Source organism: Hippoglossus hippoglossus, chromosome 8 (genome assembly GCF_009819705.1).
Source record: "Hippoglossus hippoglossus isolate fHipHip1 chromosome 8, fHipHip1.pri, whole genome shotgun sequence".
NCBI lineage: Eukaryota > Metazoa > Chordata > Actinopteri > Pleuronectiformes > Pleuronectidae > Hippoglossus > Hippoglossus hippoglossus.
In genome coordinates this window covers 17,064,973-17,081,865 of record NC_047158.1, presented here as the reverse complement: position 1 = coordinate 17,081,865, position 16,893 = coordinate 17,064,973, and the positions used below count along the sequence as shown (strand labels likewise).

General features: G+C 45.2%; 1 protein-coding gene across 4 annotated transcripts; it reads left to right on the top strand.

The window, feature by feature from the left end:
* Positions 1-2,789: 2,789 nt before the first annotated feature.
* On the top strand, positions 2,790-14,982 carry LOC117766572 (nucleus accumbens-associated protein 1). 4 transcript variants are annotated; one of them, XM_034593729.1, is made up of 8 exons: positions 2,790-3,136; positions 7,088-7,240; positions 8,373-8,636; positions 10,485-11,115; positions 11,368-11,538; positions 12,373-12,478; positions 12,654-12,751; positions 14,187-14,982. In XM_034593729.1, the coding sequence occupies exons 2-8, from the start codon at positions 7,115-7,117 to the stop codon at positions 14,483-14,485; spliced, it is 1,695 nt and encodes a 564-aa protein (XP_034449620.1). In that variant the 5' UTR covers positions 2,790-3,136; positions 7,088-7,114; the 3' UTR covers positions 14,486-14,982. The 4 variants fall into 4 exon arrangements, with proteins under 4 accessions (XP_034449620.1, XP_034449621.1, XP_034449623.1 ...); XM_034593730.1 differs by lacking the exon at positions 2,790-3,136 and adding an exon at positions 3,285-3,385; XM_034593732.1 differs by lacking the exon at positions 2,790-3,136 and adding an exon at positions 3,613-3,826 and having other exon boundaries at positions 11,371-11,538.
* The last annotated feature ends 1,911 nt before the right edge of the window (positions 14,983-16,893 follow it).

Here is a 16,893-nt window from a genome sequence, read left to right as displayed (position 1 = left end):
CATTTTGACACAGTATTTATTCTTCACAGTTATAATTAGAAATACAGTCGATTGTCTCGCAGTGCCTATACACCCCTGTATTACTCACTTTGTCCACATGAGTGAGACAAAGCTCCACACATAGCAGTGGTGATTTACCACCTCTATGAGAAACACTAGTTGTGAAGTAAGATGCTGAGAGGTCTTATTTTAACTTTCTAAATGTATGATACGAAGGTGCATTCACTTAAAAACACAGAGACTCTTTGTGTCTCTTCTCCTTTCCATACATACAGTCACTGTAAATGTGTGCACTGTCTTTGAGTTGGAGTTGCATGTTTGGGTCGGAATTTGTGTACCTTGTGGGTTTTAAGGAATTCACATCTGGGAGGGATGACACTACGCACATCAAGGCTCACTATTGGCTGCCTCTGGAGTGATCTGGCACTGTGCATGCCCCGATTGGCTAGGGACGCCATGGCAGCCAGCCCATAGCTGTGACGCTGTTGCTGGGATGGAGTCACAGCATGCTGCTGCCAGTCTCAGTGCCAAGGGGCCGGTTACAGGGAAGCAGGGAACCATGCCCAGCAGGCAGCCTGAGAGTGTCTCCCTGTCTAATGCCCCCATACCCTCCTATTCTCTCATACCAAGGCCCTCCTTCTTGGTCCTTGCTTGACCACTTTAATGGGTCCATGTAAATAAGGATAAGCAACAAACAAACATCCTCACACATTCTCTAAGTATCCTCTCTTCCACAACTACTGTTGGGGCACCACTGAGCAAGGCACTCAACCACAACTATCCAGTGGCCAGCAGTTGAAGGCAGTGGTTGTACAGCAGCCCACAGCATCAAATATGTTGAATTGAGTGTGAAGCAGTACAGTGATGAAAAGAGCTGAATGCTCGATCCGCTTCAACTGGGAATCAAAGATCTATCTTGTCTTAAAAATACATGTAAACGAATCTTATCTTAACACAGACTCATCAAGAGAGAAGCAGTCGAACATTTGTAGCTTTGTAAAATTTCCTTTCAAACCATAGAGTTTAGAAGATGCCAAAAATAATTGTGGGAAGAGAGAAAGATGGGTAAGAATTTATCTCGAATTAATGTATGTTGTCATTCATATTCCTATTTCTGTATCATCTTCATACCAAATTTAGAGCTCTGTGTCTCTCACATATACACACACACACTTAACACTGCACATGTGGTTGACAGCAGGCACTATTGTGACAAAACCAATAGAGGTCTTTCAAAAAGTTATTTTTAGTCTGAAAAGTGTGAGCCTATTATGTGCAGATATTTCTAAAATGATTAGCCATTGAAGGCTAAATGCATCTCAGCATAAACCTCATCGCTCCATCTCGAGCTGAGGTCTCCTGATCGCAGTACATTCAATGTCCATCTTTCTGTTAGAGCTGCTTCCAATGGAGAGAAAGGAGGCCAAACCCAGAGCCCAACCACACCGTGCCACGAGATGAACCGAGATACACAAGTACACTGATGCTCGTGTACTGTGTAAGCATCCAGTATTTGAATTCAACACAGGTGTAGAGGTCCTACTACTAACCAAGTATGCAAAAGAAAACACAACGACTCACTGGATTTACAACCTCTTGGTTGTTTGTGTCCAACAACCAGTCAAGTTCTGTCCCTTTCAATAACTTCACAGAAAGTGAAAAACATGATGTCACAGTGAAGTTGACCTTTTGGATGTAACATAACTTAATCATTTCGGCATTCATGTGAAATTTTGTGCTTTATAAATATTATAATATAATATTAATACAACACTAGCGTATCCAATGGTTAGCCGATTTTAAGTGCTGGCATATGGCTATTTCCTGAAAGCAAGAGGCCTTTTTGTAAAAATACCAGAAATAAAACATGTTTCCTTTTGGGAAAGCACAGTTTTAGGTCAAATTATTCCCCCTCCCTTTCACAGGTTGTGTAGTCGACAGTTAAGAGGAGTATTTAGCTTGAAGGCGTCTGTCTTTCCATCAGAATTGAACAAATAAAGAATGAACAGCAGATTGAGACAGTGCGGCTGCTACATGCGTTAACCTGGCTGAAATGAACATCGTGTGCAAAGTCCAAACATTCACTCACACAAGTGAAATCCAAACTGACTCACCATGTTTCCTTGCTGTGGTTCACCTGATGGATTCACCTGCGTTTTACTTCTTCTTTTGATTTTTAATGGCAGTTGGCAAACAACTTCTTGGTGCATTAGCGCCACCTTCTGAACAGGAGTGTGGATGACCTGAACCATGAACCATAGACTGTATATAAATAAAGGGGTTGCTTTTACAATTCGTCATGATGCTTTTTTTTAAAATGTTTTATGTAAAGCCCACTGAATTCCTTTGTTGTTGAAATGTGCTGTATTAATAAACCTGCCTTGCCTAATAGTCTATTGCTGAATATACTGGGGGAGTAGAGGTGACCTATACAATCGGGCCTTCCCATGCTTTATGGAGCATTCTAGACAATGCAGCTGTATGTAAGAGTTGATATACAGTTCATCTCTGGGTGCTGGTGGGTGTGATGGTGTCATAGCACCTTGCATTTTGCACATAAAGATGTTTGCACTCAGCAGGGGCGCGGCTGTATCCCCATTTCAGATGCATGCGCCGAGTTCACCCAAGTTAAACAAGTGCACGCAGACACTCGGCCTACTTTCCCCAATTCTATCACTCATATGCGGAGAGAGAGAGAGAGAGACAGAGAGAGAGATGGAGAGAGAGACGGAGAGAGAGCGGGAGACAGGGGGGCAGAGAGGGGGGAGAGTGAGAGCCGGTCCCCTCCTTGCTGGCTGCTGGCTGCTGTTGCTGTGCCAATGCGCAAACAGTCCACGCCGCGGGATAGGTCTCCCCAAATTGAGGCTGCGCCCGAGACGATCATGCGATTGAATGACGAGCGCGTCATGCTTGTCTTCCCCCTCTCCTCCTCCTGCTGCTGCTGCTCTGCGCGATCGGTGGCTCTGTGTTCCGCAGTCCCCGGGGATACTGTACCGCCCTCGATGGCTCTGCTATCATCGGCGGCTCGCTCGCACTGAATGGCTGCCCGGAGCCAGGAGCAGCGGCGAGAGAGAGCGCCGCGTCTCCCCCTGTGAACACCCAGCGGCCCCCGCATCAGCTCCTTCCCAGCGTGGGGGTGAGTGTCTCGTCTGCCGCCGCGTGTGGGGGGAGTGGGGGGAGTGGGTCGGGGGGGGGTGGCGTCCTACCCGGGGTCGCGTGAGGACCCACCGGCAGGGGAGGCAGGGGGAGACTTGGGGCGGAGGGGTGTGTGAGGGGGGGGTCTGTGCCGGTGTTAGCTCCGCTGGATCGAGGCTGATGATGAACGGTCCAGCGGAGACGGGACAATAAAAAAAAAAGTTCGGGACGAGAGAGGAAGAAGGGCCCGGTTTGAACTTTAGCCGATTCCAACTCCCCCCCACACCCTCCCCTCCACGGTGAGCGCTGCCCTGCTCGCGGCGTGTGGGGGGGGGGGGGCTCGGTTATAACTCCACGGGGCTGTTGTCACAAATATGTGAAAATCCGAAGGCATCCGGTTTTTTTTGTTGCTGCCGGGCACGAAAGCCCCCCCTGTGTGAGCGCCGGTTGTAAAAGAATCGTGCCTTGTTGTGCTCCCGCCTCCTCCCCACCCCCCCTGCTCCGTGCCGCACTGGTTCCGTCTGGCTCGCCCTCGGCTGCCGCTGCGTGTCCTGGGATGACCTGTTGATGTCGGTGGAATGGAGAGTGACAGGGGCAGCGATTTCCCCCATCACCGAAGCGTTTAGATCGGCAACATTTCTGGGGGCTCCACGGCCGGCGTCGCAGCGCACCTCCCTCGCCCGCTCCGGCAGTAAGTGAACCTCTGTTTGTGTCCTGCGAGTGTCGGGACTTTTTTTTTTTTTTTTTTTTTTTGAAACCGCGGAAATCGCTCGACGTCGGGCTTCGAGTGAGCGCGAGGTGGATGGTGCGCCGGGGCGAACCCGAAATATTGAGCAGCGGCGCTAGCTTAGCCGTTAGCCACCTCAGCGGGCCTGCTGCGGATGAGAGAGAGAGAGAGAGGGGGGGCATTCAAAACAGTTTAAACAGCCGCAAGGGAGAGAGGCGGGGGGGGGGGCGGACAATAACTGCCCGGACTGCTGGAGCGACTTTACATTAATGTCCATGAATGTCATTTCACGTTAAACAGTGAGACACCGGCTGCCATCCTGTGTCCTCCCCCCTCTCCCTCCCTCCCTGCTGGTGCCTCCCGGTTTCGGTGCCAGCAGGACCAGCGGGGCTCTCCCGGCGGGTAGCCTGGCACACGGCGCGGTTAGCCCCCGGTGCGTTAAAACACCGCATCCTATCCCGTTTAATGCTTATTCCAGGGGCAGGCTGTAGTGTGCGGGGACAAGCTGCAGCAATGTGGAGTTCAGAAGTTTGTTGGAGACTCTGAGGACTCTCCCTGTCACAGGCTAACAGAACAATCACACACACCAGGCCTGTGTGGGTTCATAGCCACATGCAGGCACCGGCACATGAGAACCAGGATATGCCCACAGAGACAATGCATTGTGGGCCAGCTCCATCAGTGACTCCACTATTATTACCCACATAGCAAAGCCCTGCACGCTGTTTTCAATAGAACTGGATAAACTGGAAAGTATGCACACACATTAAAAGGTCAGAAATATGTTGATGGATATCTCATAACATAACATAAGCCACTTGGATGCAGGCTAAAGGCTTCCTATCAAAAGTCTAAGTTCTTGAGTATGTTGTGAGTATGTTTGACCTACTTTCCTCTCCAGGCTGGTTGGTGTGCGATCTAAACCACAGGGTGAGATTGGCTGAATTTCACTCTTTCACGCTGCTGAACTCTATATATTTAATGGAATAAGGACCTGAGATGATCCCTCTCATCTCTGCAGGCCCCGCTGCCCCTCCTTAAAGACACACATGCATGCACACACACGCACGCACACACACACACACACACAGTCACATTCTCTATCGCTGTCAGGGCAAACTGTGCAAACACACCCAGCTCTCAGCCCTGTGTTTGTGTGTCTTTCTGTGCACGCATGTGTGCTTACTGCGGCTCGCCAAACTGTAAACAAGCAGTATTGTCTAATGTCTGTGTGTGACTCAGTGTGCCTTTTGTGGGTTTGTTTGAGTTTGTGTGTGCGCATCTGTGTTTTAGTATGAGGGAGAGGGAGCTTGAGTGAGACAGAGACAAAGAGAGCATTTCTCTTTACCCTGGAGCTTGGCGAGGTCCCAAATGAAAGGCTTTGGATATGATGGGGCGGCTCACTCCGGCCCTTGTCAGTCAGTCACACCAAAGTTGGTTGTATGCCTCTTGCAGGGTGGGCTTCAATCATTTCGTTCTCATAGTGTCAGAAATTGTCTTTGTTGGTGCATATCTCGTGTGTGCGTTTGTGCAGCGTGCATTCATGCAACTCTTTTAAGTGGTAAAGCATCAGTGTCAAAAGTGGCTTTGGCTATGCATGCACACTTTAGTGCAGCGCAGGCCCGTATCCTGCATATTTAACGTGCGAGAACATGTATAAAACAAAAAAGAAATTATCTAGTTTAGCATGTGCATCTAACTTGTGCTTCTATACGTCCTTTCACAGAATAAGCTGTCTTCTAGTACCAAGCAGAACCCAACCTGCACACAGTGTGCCCGTCCACAGCAGAGGGAACATTGGCTCACTTTAATTTAATATTGACCGTCTTAATATAGGAATCCTTTGAGAGGATGCATGGCATGGGGGTTTGTTTGCCTTTGACTGTTTAGAGCAGTGAATGGAAACATGCTATGTGGTGTTTGTTGAGGCCGCACACACTTGCACATAGAATAACAGAGCATGACCCAGTTATATGAGGACACAGGATTTACAAGCTCATAGAAGACAGAAAAAAAAAAAAAAAAAGGCTTTTACTGCTCCTGGCAATAACAAGTGCTGCAAGGCTGAAGTGACGTATAGGATTAATGCAGTGTAGATTATCCATGGAAGGTTCAACAAAACTTGTTTTAAATATCTTTGTCCCGTGAGCCTGCCAGAAGCTCCCAGTAAGGCTGTGTGAAGAAATATTTGTGGCCTATGTCAATTGCCTATATGCCAAGGGACATAATTCTTATTCAGGACTACTTTTCTCTAGAAAAGGGTCATTTCATTATTCATGTTTTGGTCTTGCAGTGATGAAAAATAGACTTACATTAGGTTTGGTTTATAATTAGAAATACTTTGTACCAGTGAAACACTGTCAGCCATTTTATTGTGTCTGTTAATGTAAGAGTCTGACATTCCTCACCCCCTTTTGTTTGTTTTAGCTCTGTTCTCCTTTAGCTTTTTGTCTTTTAACAGAGCCTTGTTACGTTACACCTCTTGCTCACATTTCCTGCTGACACACTCCTCACACCAAAGAAACAGTACAGGATGAAACAGGTTTTGGTGATTGTTTGCGAATGCGTCTGCCCAGGTTATCCCACCTGGCTGGGACCATGGCACTGCTCTTGATCTCGGTGTCACCAGTGTATAGACGGTAATAGATGAGTCATTGTATGAGTTACTCTTTGTTACTCTCCAGTTACAGCCTGGTGCTTCCAAGTGAAGTTGAATCCATGTTTGTCCTCAGTGTATACCTCTGCGAAGGACCAACAGTTCCCTTATGAAACCCCATTGCTTTTTGGGGGGATCTACACCAAATGCACACAATCATAAATATCACTCCCGAAAACATGCCTGGATTTTATCTGAGAAATCAATTTAAAAGTTGAAAATCGCCCTAATGTCACAATATTAAAGAAAGTGGGGAAAAAATCCTGCATCTGCCCCCGGATCCAGATCTGCACTAAAATGTAATGGATTGTTCCCTGACCCATACCGCATCCATCTACCAAGTTTCATGGTAATCTGTCCACAGCGTCCAGTATTTTTTACATAATCCTCCGAACTAACAAGCAAATGCAGATGAAAACATAAACTCCTTTGCGGAGGTAACAACCAGTGTGGGGATCAGCATGTGCATGTGGTAAAACTTATTCACTCACTGTAACGGTGTCATTTCTGTCTTCCCTCCCCCTGCTCCCAATCTCTTCTCTTGCTGTCCCTCTGTCTTCTCCAACTAGACCTTTGGTGGTGTGCGCAGGCGCACCATGGCCCAGACCCTCCAGATGGCGATCCCAAACTTTGGCAACAATGTTTTAGAGTGTCTGAATGAGCAGCGGCTGCAGGGCCTCTACTGTGACGTGTCCGTGGTGGTCAAGGGCCACGCCTTTAAGGTACTGAATGTGACATCAACTTATCATTTTATTATACTTGTATATAAAGTCAAAGTTAAAGCTTGAGTGTAGACATTTAGTCGTTAGACTCCATGGCCGTTGTGTTGCATGGAGAACTGAAGGCCAATATGTACTTGCTGTTTGGTCAGTGTTAAAGCTGAGGTAGTCAGAAATTGTAACTTCTGTTTTTGTAACTTTGTACCTTGGGTTGACGATACATTTTTCACAGTGTGCAGGTTTTCATCTGTGCACACTGTGATTCTGATGAATTTGTCTTCTTGTTGCTGAATGTTAGGAGATTATATGACTCACTTGTTATAGTCGTATGAATAGTAACATTCATATGCTTAATGCAATTTCACACTTGTTCCGTGAAGGTAATGGGGTAAAGATATTTTGTCACTCATTAATAGTTTCTTATTATGAACTATCAAACAATCAATCATCTTCGAATTTGTCATGACATCACCAATTAATGTAAGTTGTACAGATTTTTCTTATATATGTTTTATGTCCTCTGTAACTATAAAATATAAAACAGTGTTACTTTGAACATGACTTTCTTTTCAAGAGAACTAAAGGAACTTACATCAGTATTGTATGAATCATATTAAACAGCAATACCTATTGATTAAATTAATTAATTAATGGAGCAGAGCATCAATACTATTGAAAGTCTGTTCAGAGTTGTTTGTTGATATATTTAAATAAGATTTAAACTTAACTATTAAACAATTATTTATATCAACTTATTCTGTTAAATGATAATAAAGATCATCGCATGAACAATAGTCACTCTAATTAAAATAAGGTATCAAAAAAGTCTAGTTTTAGTTTTGAGACAAATGATATTCAGTGCTTAAAAAATCTGTATATTTGTTTTTAAGAATCTCCTGAGATCAGGTCGTCATAACAAGGAACTCTTCATTCATCTTTGTATCTCAGCGGTCTTGTACTTTGCTGTGACATCATGTTGAGCAAAACACTTACTTCAGAAATTGTCATTCACGATAAATCATTAGGAGAGAGAAGTACGTACCTCAAAACTTAAAATCTTACATTTAAAAATGTTCAATCACCACCACTCACAGAAATACTAACAGGATACTTTATGCATCGTCTTTTGCCTCAGGCTCATCGGGCTGTCCTGGCTGCCAGCAGTTCTTATTTCCGGGACCTTTTCAGCACTAGCAGCAATGGTGGAGGTGGCAGCAGCAATGAGACCAGCGTGGAGCTCCCGCCGGCCGTGCAGCCCCAGAGCTTCCAGCAGATTTTGTCTTTCTGCTACACAGGCCGTCTCAGCATGACTGTGGGGGACCAGTTTCTCCTCATGTATACAGCCGGCTTCCTGCAGATCCAGCAGATCATGGAAAAGGGCACTGAATTCTTTCTCAAGGTAAAGCTAATGTAGTTTTCAGTACAAACGCATCAGTAACTGGGACATATAAGAGGAAAAAGGATTTTTAGTTTCAGTGCTTTGAGTGAAATCATAGAGTGCACTCCCTAAAAGTGAAGCCAAATCATCTCGTCCTGCCACCTGGTGGCTGGCTGCAATATAGGTCATAAATCCCGCCTTCTCCATGATAATGGATGGAGCATGGGCAAAGCAAAAAAAAGTTTAAAGGGGACATAGCATGCAAATTCCACTTTGTTAGTGCTTCTACAGGTTAATGTGGGTATCTGGCATGTCTACCAACCCAAAAACTCTGGGGAAAAAACACTCGCGCGTTTTGTTATAGTTCCTCTAAGTCAGAAACGTCATGCTTGAGCGACTCGATTGCGCTTCCTGGGTATTGTGTCGTAACAAGGAACTGGAAGTCTCCCTACATGGTCTTGGCCCACCCCCCCGTCCCCCCCCCCCCCCCGTCCCCCCACACTCGTTACTTCCGGGTTTACACCGGAGGCTGCGAGGCTGCGAGGCAGCGCAGCGCCGTTCCCAAGCACGCAGCCGGGTTCACACGGGACAAGCATTTCTCCGCTGGTCAGCCCGCGATTCACTCACATGTGGCATTTGTCTGGATCGTTGGGACTGGGAGGCTGCAGCAGCTGCTCGGGAGCGACCGCTCGCTCTCCCGTGCGTGAGCTGGAATTTGTGTCAGCGCCACACAGCCAACAGTGTGGAAGACTTCCGCAGTGTTCAGCGCTACTGTAACCCCCGAACCCCGACATTCAACGGGTACAACAAGCGGAGAAAGCAGAATCGCGGGCTGACCTTATATATACAGTCTATGGGGCTGACCAGCGGAGAAATGCTCGTCCCGTGTGAACAGCCAGGCGGCTGCGTGCTTGAGAACGGCGCTGCGCTGCCTCGCAGCGGTCTTCCACACTGCCAGCTGTGTGGAAGACTTCCGCAGTGTTCAGCTCTACTGTATGCCGGGTTACAGTAGTTACGCCGGGGTACAGTAGTTACGCCGGGGTACAGTAGTTACGCCGGGTTACAGTAGTTACGCCGGGGTACACCGGACGCGGAAGCGCCGCTGCGAGGCAGCGCAGCGCCGTTCTCCAGCACGCAGCCGCCTGGCTGTTCACACGGGACGAGCATTTCTCCGCTGGTCAGCCCCATAGACTGTATATATAAGGTCAGCCCGCGATTCTGCTTTCTCCGCTTGTTGTTGTACCCGTTGAATGTCGGGGTTCGGGGGTAAATGATGGTCTTCATAGCCCCCCCCCCCCACCTCTCTTTCTCTCTCTGTCTGTCTGCTTGTGTGCTTGTAGTGGATGGGCAGAGGGGGACATTTAATTATGTGATTGGGAAAATTAAAACTCCAGGACAACAAGGGGAATACAAAGTATGGGATGCATATTTGATAATTTATATCATATAAAATATGTAATTTATATCGTTTAAAATCGTGGGGGGAGAGGGGGGAGGGGGGAGCTGGCTCATTAGCATTTAAAGGAACAGGCACTCAAAACAGGTCACTCTGTGGAGGGCTGTTTTATACAGGGTAAAAAGGGTGCTGTTTTATATGATCCGTGTGGTATTTTGACCAAAGTATGTTACAGACATTTCATTAAGACCCCAAGGAACCATATCAACTTGTGGTAAAATGGGCATGCTATGTCCCCTTTAAGTGAAAGATGGTTTCTGTCATTGACAGTAGTGTTTATCACGCTGATGTATGTTCAAGTGTTCACCATTGTTTTTAATTGAAGTAACAAATAGTTCTTATGGCAGGACCATAGGATCCAGCACATATCGACTGGTTCATCAATGTATTATGTACTGTGTATGCATCTCTAGGTCTCCTCCCCCAGCTGTGACTCCCAGGGCCTTCATGCAGAGGAGGCCCCACCTTCTGAGCCTCAGAGTCCTGTAACACAGACCAGTAACAGTGCAGCCCGGCCTACCTCCTGCCTGACGCCGCTCCCTCTGGTATCACGAGTGAAGACAGAGCAACTGGCTAGCCAGCCGGAAGCAGCCGCACCCTATTCGGTGGTCTGCACCCCTGTAGCCAAGCGGTTGTGGGAGGGTGGCAGCAGCCGGGATGGAGGTGGGATAGGCTCAGGAGGTGGGGGTGGGGCCAGGAAGGCAGCCCGTTATTCCCAGGAGGCGTTGCGGGGCAGCGCCATCCAAAGCCCCGCAGCCCTCGGACTGGCCATGGGTATGGGAGCCACTGCAACCAGTCTGGCAGGCATGGTGACCAGTGGCGGGCTTAGCGGCAATACCAGCACCAACGGGAGCTCTGCAGCAGGACTCGGCATGTCAGAGGGCGCCAGCCCCGGCACCCTGAGTACCTACACCAGTGACTCACCCATCAGCTACCATGATGATGAAGAGGAGGAGGAGGGGACAGATGAATGTGCTGAAGAGCAGTACAGGCAAATCTGCAACATGTATACCATGTACAGCATGCTCAACATGGGAGCTGCAGGTAATCAATATGAGAAACTACCTGTAAATGCAGCTGCATGGATACGTACCCCACATTACTTGCCTGAATATGAAAGATGTTTTTTTGTCAACTTTGCTTAGATTTGGCATCATATTTTTATGGATTTAATATCTAATGCATGCCTTGTTTGAACAGACTCTGTGCTAAAGGTTCATAAGCGAAACATATTTTCTACTTTATATGTGATGTGGTTTTTAGTTATTCTAACACAGTGGTATTGTGTCTCTCCAGCAGCTGGCGAGCGTGTTGACGCTCTACCAGACCACACAGAGACACGGGGTCGGATGCGAGGCAGAGATCTTACTTGTCTCCCTGCAGAACTCATCGCTCAGATAGGCAACCGCTGTCACCCCAAACTGTACGAGGAAGGAGACCCCGCTGAGAAGCTAGAGTTAGTCTCAGGTTTGTTTCCATGTGCGTATACAATATGTACTCTACTTGTATAGCTCAACATTGTGACGATCAGTTTCAGTTTTAAACCAACTCACTTTCTGAAACACCTGCAAAGTGTGTTTGAAGGTTAAGATAGGGTTTTAGGGTTATGGTTCAAATTAGTTTGGGTTAGGGTTAAACATTTAGCTGGCTTAGAGGCGTGCGTGCGTGTATGTGGTCAAAATATATTTGCAGTTTCTAACTAGGCCTTTAAACATTTTTTGGAAGATATACTGTATTATGTAATCTGTATTATGGAATGATCCAACTGGATGATAAAGTAATCACGCAGCAATATACCAGTGTTACTTGATACATGGGTCTTAAAAGGACAAGGCCAATGGCTGTGATATGTATACAGATTTCGAGGAAGCTGTCCTCAAATGACTGGGCTTGGCATTGGCATGCAGATTACGCAGCAGTATTTCACATGACTCATTGTGTATATGTCAAGGACACTGTGGGAGTGTCTGTTACCTTTCGGGCTTGGTTGCATACCTCTGTATTAACTGTGAATGTGACAGAGAGATAAAGTCATATAAAAAAGATAGCAAAGATGCAAAATCAAACCTCAAACCTGCTGCCTCATCACTCCATAGCTACAGCTGCAATGTGTGATATGAGTCAGAGCTGTCAATAGATAAACAAATACCACATTCTGCCGAATTAAAGAGAAGATCCTGACTTTGTTGTTCCTGTATGATGACACACAAACCCTGAACTTAAACATGTCAATAATGCCATAAGTTGTTATGATATTTTGAGGTTTGTTTGTTGATTTGTTTTCACATGCATTCTTTACAGGTACTTCTGTGTATATATCGCGAGCCCAGCTAATGAACTGTCATGTGAGTGCTGGGACCAGACACAAAGTGCTGCTGAGGAGGCTGCTGGCCGCCTTCTTTGACAGGTTTGTTCCTTCTGTGTCTGGGTCTATTTCTGCAAACGTTTCATGTAAAGTTCAGCAAAGCTTAGTTTTGATATAGAAATTAACAATTCTTGTCTTGTCTACTGGCGTAGAGAGAATAAAAGAACTATTTTTGTTTTCCTCTGTTCTGTGCATCCATTTTATTTTGATGCATCAGGAATACTCTGGCCAATAGCTGTGGAACAGGCATCCGCTCGTCCACCAATGACCCGAGCCGCAAGCCCCTGGACAACAGAGTGCTGCACGCTGTCAAATGTGAGTGCACATGTTGGTCTGTATGTGGGTGTTTGCCCACAAGCATGCAAACAATTTTAACAATTGCTTGTGATGTTGGAAACAGATGGAGGGTGGAATGTGTATGTTTGTATTCATACTGTACATACAAACATTGTGTATAACATATTGTAAAGCACAATTGAAAGATCAGGGTTTAAAGATTGACCTGTTTATTTGGGCTAGTTCAGGATCAAGATGCAGATGTTAGATTATTCAGTACTTACTGCAGCTTTCTCTATAGGACTGGGTGTTGTCGTGGAGGGAATGACTCTTAGTGACCACTAGGTAGCAGCATTCACCCCGAAAGTGAGTTGACAGCAGTCAGACCCTAAAGAAAACGCTGTGTGTTGTAGTTAGTTGTATATTTAACTTGGCGAATTTGTATTCAGATGTTTATTTGAAAAAGGGAACGTTTGAAATGTGTAACTCCCGCAGTGCTCAGTGAATTTGGGCTTGATTTGTGCAGATGAACAAATGTTCCTACATCTCACTGGTGATGATGAGTGAGGCAGCTGGAGTTCTGTCTCTGAGCTGATTAATATACAATTACTATAACATTTTATTCTGAGAGCCTCTCTAGGATATAAATTAGATTGCTACCTCAGGGAGACTATTGCATTTTCTCATTTTAAAGCAAAGATGTGAGATTTTGGGAAACCCACTTATTGGCTGCTGTTCTACGTAAGTTCTTCATGCACCTTAAAAGCAGGTGAACCTACAACACATAACTCACTGAAGCTGCTTTCAGACATTCACTGAACTCTACATATATTCTTGAAATTTTCTGGAGGGGCAGTAGGTGAATGTATGTGTTTTCTTTTTCTGGAACCTTTTTATTTCTGCAAGCCCCATAATAAAATGTCCAGAAAATGTAATTGAAAGTGTAACATTTCCTTTGAAAAGACATTAATCAGAAAACAAAACAGTTACTGCTTTGTTGGGATCACATCACCCAGGTTGAGATTGTGAAACACACTTTATGTGGTAGAGTTTTAATCAGACCAATAAACATCAAAAACTGTCATATGAGACACAGCTTGATAATGAAATTGGGAAGTGTTTATAAAAGATAATGAGCCAGTTTATAGTGAGTCATTACAGCAAACTATTATATGAAATAAACAGCTGTGTGATTGAACTTCTACGCACAAGGACATTAAGTATTCTGGCATTAAAAATACTGCATCGCATATAAGATTAGATACAAAACACTACTCTTTATAGACATGTATCCGAAGTTAGTATTATGCCGTTTGTCGCTCTTGCACGCATCAGATCCAGAATGTCAGATACACAGACTAAAGAGTGAAAGACACGTTCTGGCATGAGTGAGAGAATTGCCTTTTATGTTCCTATATCTCACAACATAGTTTGCAAATAGCATAACCTGTGTGTTTTTCTTCCTCCATGTCAGTTTATTGCCAGAACTTTGCCACCAGCTTCAAAGAGAGCGAGATGAATGCCATTGCAGCCGACATGTGCACCAACGCCCGGCGTGTGGTCCGCAAGAGCTGGATCCCCAAGCTCAAGCTGCTGATGGCCGAGAGCGACGCCTACTCCGCTTTCCTCCCCGACAATGTCAAGACGGAGGACGACACCCTGGGAGTGGATCAAGCATTTGACCCCTCCTCCCTGGAGGCGACCGGTGGTGCTGGCATGGAGTCAGGTGAATCACTACAAGGTGTGGGGGGGGACGGAGGACCTTTGTTTTGAACACTGTGTCTGGGGAAGGTTGAAATTTGTTGACACACATACCAGTACTCCCCAGTTCTGCTTGCCTCCTCACTCTTTGGCCCACACTGATATCTCACATTTGACTGTCTATGCTACACTGCTGGGGTTGTTGTTACCCTGATGTAACCAGGACATGAAAACTTAACTTGCTTTATGACTGTACAACGGAGTTAGTCGAACGGGAGAGAGTTAGTTTCAACCTAACCGCCCTCTGCCTCCCCTTGTCTTTTTAAGGTGTGTAAGTGCATCCACTGTTGCATATGAAATACATTCCCTGACGTGCGGGTGATGGGGGAAGTTACCAGTGCAGCCCGGGGGGAGGAGAAAGGGGTTTGGCTGATAGACAGATTAGGAGTAGAGGTGGCGAGTATATTGAATGTAAGTGTCAGTGGCATTTTTCTCTATGCAAGCCTGACACCTTGTATTCCAGCCTCGGGGAAAGGAAAGTAAATTTGTAATAGATACGTTGTTAAAAATAAATGAACACTACATGTTCCTCCTCCTCCTCCATCTTCCACTCATCACCCTGCAGGTATCCTTCACCCCCACCTCACCTCTCTTGAGACCAGAGAATCTCACCTGAGTGTTTCACTGTGCGGTATCTTATAGAAATAAATCTGATCTTTCTGTTTTCTAATTCTTAGCATATAAAGTCTAATTTTTGTTTGTCTAGCAACTGAAACGTGATCCAGAGAGAAGGGAAAAGCTTTACTGAGATGACTGTAAAGAAAACGGAAGGGCAACAGGTAAACAAAGACGGTCATATTTTTAGAAGACAAACTATATTTATACGAGTGCCCATGCCTAGGATGGTGTGAGCGAAGAGAGCGAGAGGGATTGTTTTAAAATCTCGATCTTCATGTTTTATTGAAAGTCGAACAAGGAGAAGTGCTATTTTTGCAGAAAAAAAGAGCATAATAAAGCAGTCTTATCATAGGTCCCATAGTCATTTATTTTTATCTTTATTTTACTGTGCGGAGTGATGGAATGAGCAGTTGAACTGCTAAATTTGAAGCATTTCATCTTCTCTTCACAAGCTTAAAAGGAATAAGACTGATTCAGCTGGCTCGACTGTTTGTCTGTGATAACCATTTCTTGTTAGGTTATGAACCTGCAGCGTTTACTTGTAGAAATATAAAGGTTACATTGATCTGACAACTCAGCTAGTTTCTTCTATGTAAGAAAGGTATTGAAAAGAGAAGGAAAAAAAATCTGCTGACATTTTGTGGAAATGCAAAAGTCAGAGGAAACAATTGTGGAATATTGGAATGTGCCTTTAAATTGAAATCAATAAGCAGAATGCTGGTGGGTTTGGTGACGTCAATAGAGATATTGCTTGAAGAAAATAGGTGCGATGGTACTGTGTGTGTGTGTGTGTGTGTGTGTGTGTGTGTGTGTGTGTGTGTGTGTGTGTGTGTGTGTGTGTGTGTGTGTGTGTGTGTGTGTGTGTGTGTGTGTGTGTGTGTGTGTGTGTGTGTGTGTGTGCGAGACATAGCTCTCTGCCAATTCTGGTATGTGGTTTATTAACGTATATGCACCACCTCTTTAATATGGAAAATTCAAAATGGCTGACAGTTTTGTTTTAGAGTTTGAGATGATTTTGCACCTTCCATGAGAGGAAGTGGGGGTTTCCGCACCTTAATGACAAGAACCAGTGGTTCACGCACCTTTTGGAGAAATGTTGTGTAGCAATTGAATCCCTTTAGGTGGAATTTGTCATTTTTTCCATGTCTACCTGTGTTTCTTTTTTTCTTTTTTTTGTGGCACAAAGTCCTACTGTAAATAATCAAGAAGACTGTTGAGTTGAATCCCAAGTGTTCCTCCTCTCTGTTGCTTGATGTGTCTGATTGCGACGCGACAAAAAGCTGACCTATTTTTTATGTGAACGTTAGTGTTGAATGCATGTTGACGAGTAGAATGGAGATCAGTACGGGGGCAACATTATTCCTGTTGCAGGTGGATATATATACGTCTGAGTCAGGAATGTGCTCTCATCCTGAAATGCTCACACCGATGACTGATTACTTTCTCCCTCTGGAAAGGCATTTCTAAAAAATAAAAAAAAGGTTATATTTTTCTGAAGACTGGTACAGTGTAAAAACTGGGAAGGAATATTTGCTTCTTACTCAAGGCAGTTGAGTCCATCTTATTAGAATAAATCACTTTAAGCATGTTAGATACAGCGCAACCTATTTTCATTATTGTTTAAAGTTATAAGAGTTTGCTTCGGTGCTTTGACGGGGAGATATATATGAATAGAACAAAAATGCAGTACCTTATAAGTATAATAAAGTATAATGACAATAAAACCTCACATTTGCATTTGACTGTAGATGCCAAATGAGCACCCCCCCTCCCCCACTTACCTCCTCAGTATCTTCGAAGAC

Bases quoted from the DNA above. Each gene is read 5' to 3' on its own strand.
- LOC117766572 (XM_034593729.1), top strand. From the start codon at position 7,115: ATGGCCCAGACCCTCCAGATGGCGATCCCAAACTTTGGCAACAATGTT. The intron at 8,637-10,484 runs GTAAAGCTAATG...ATGCATCTCTAG, and splicing joins GCACTGAATTCTTTCTCAAG to GTCTCCTCCCCCAGCTGTGA. The intron at 11,539-12,372 runs GTTTGTTTCCAT...CATTCTTTACAG, and splicing joins GAAGCTAGAGTTAGTCTCAG to GTACTTCTGTGTATATATCG.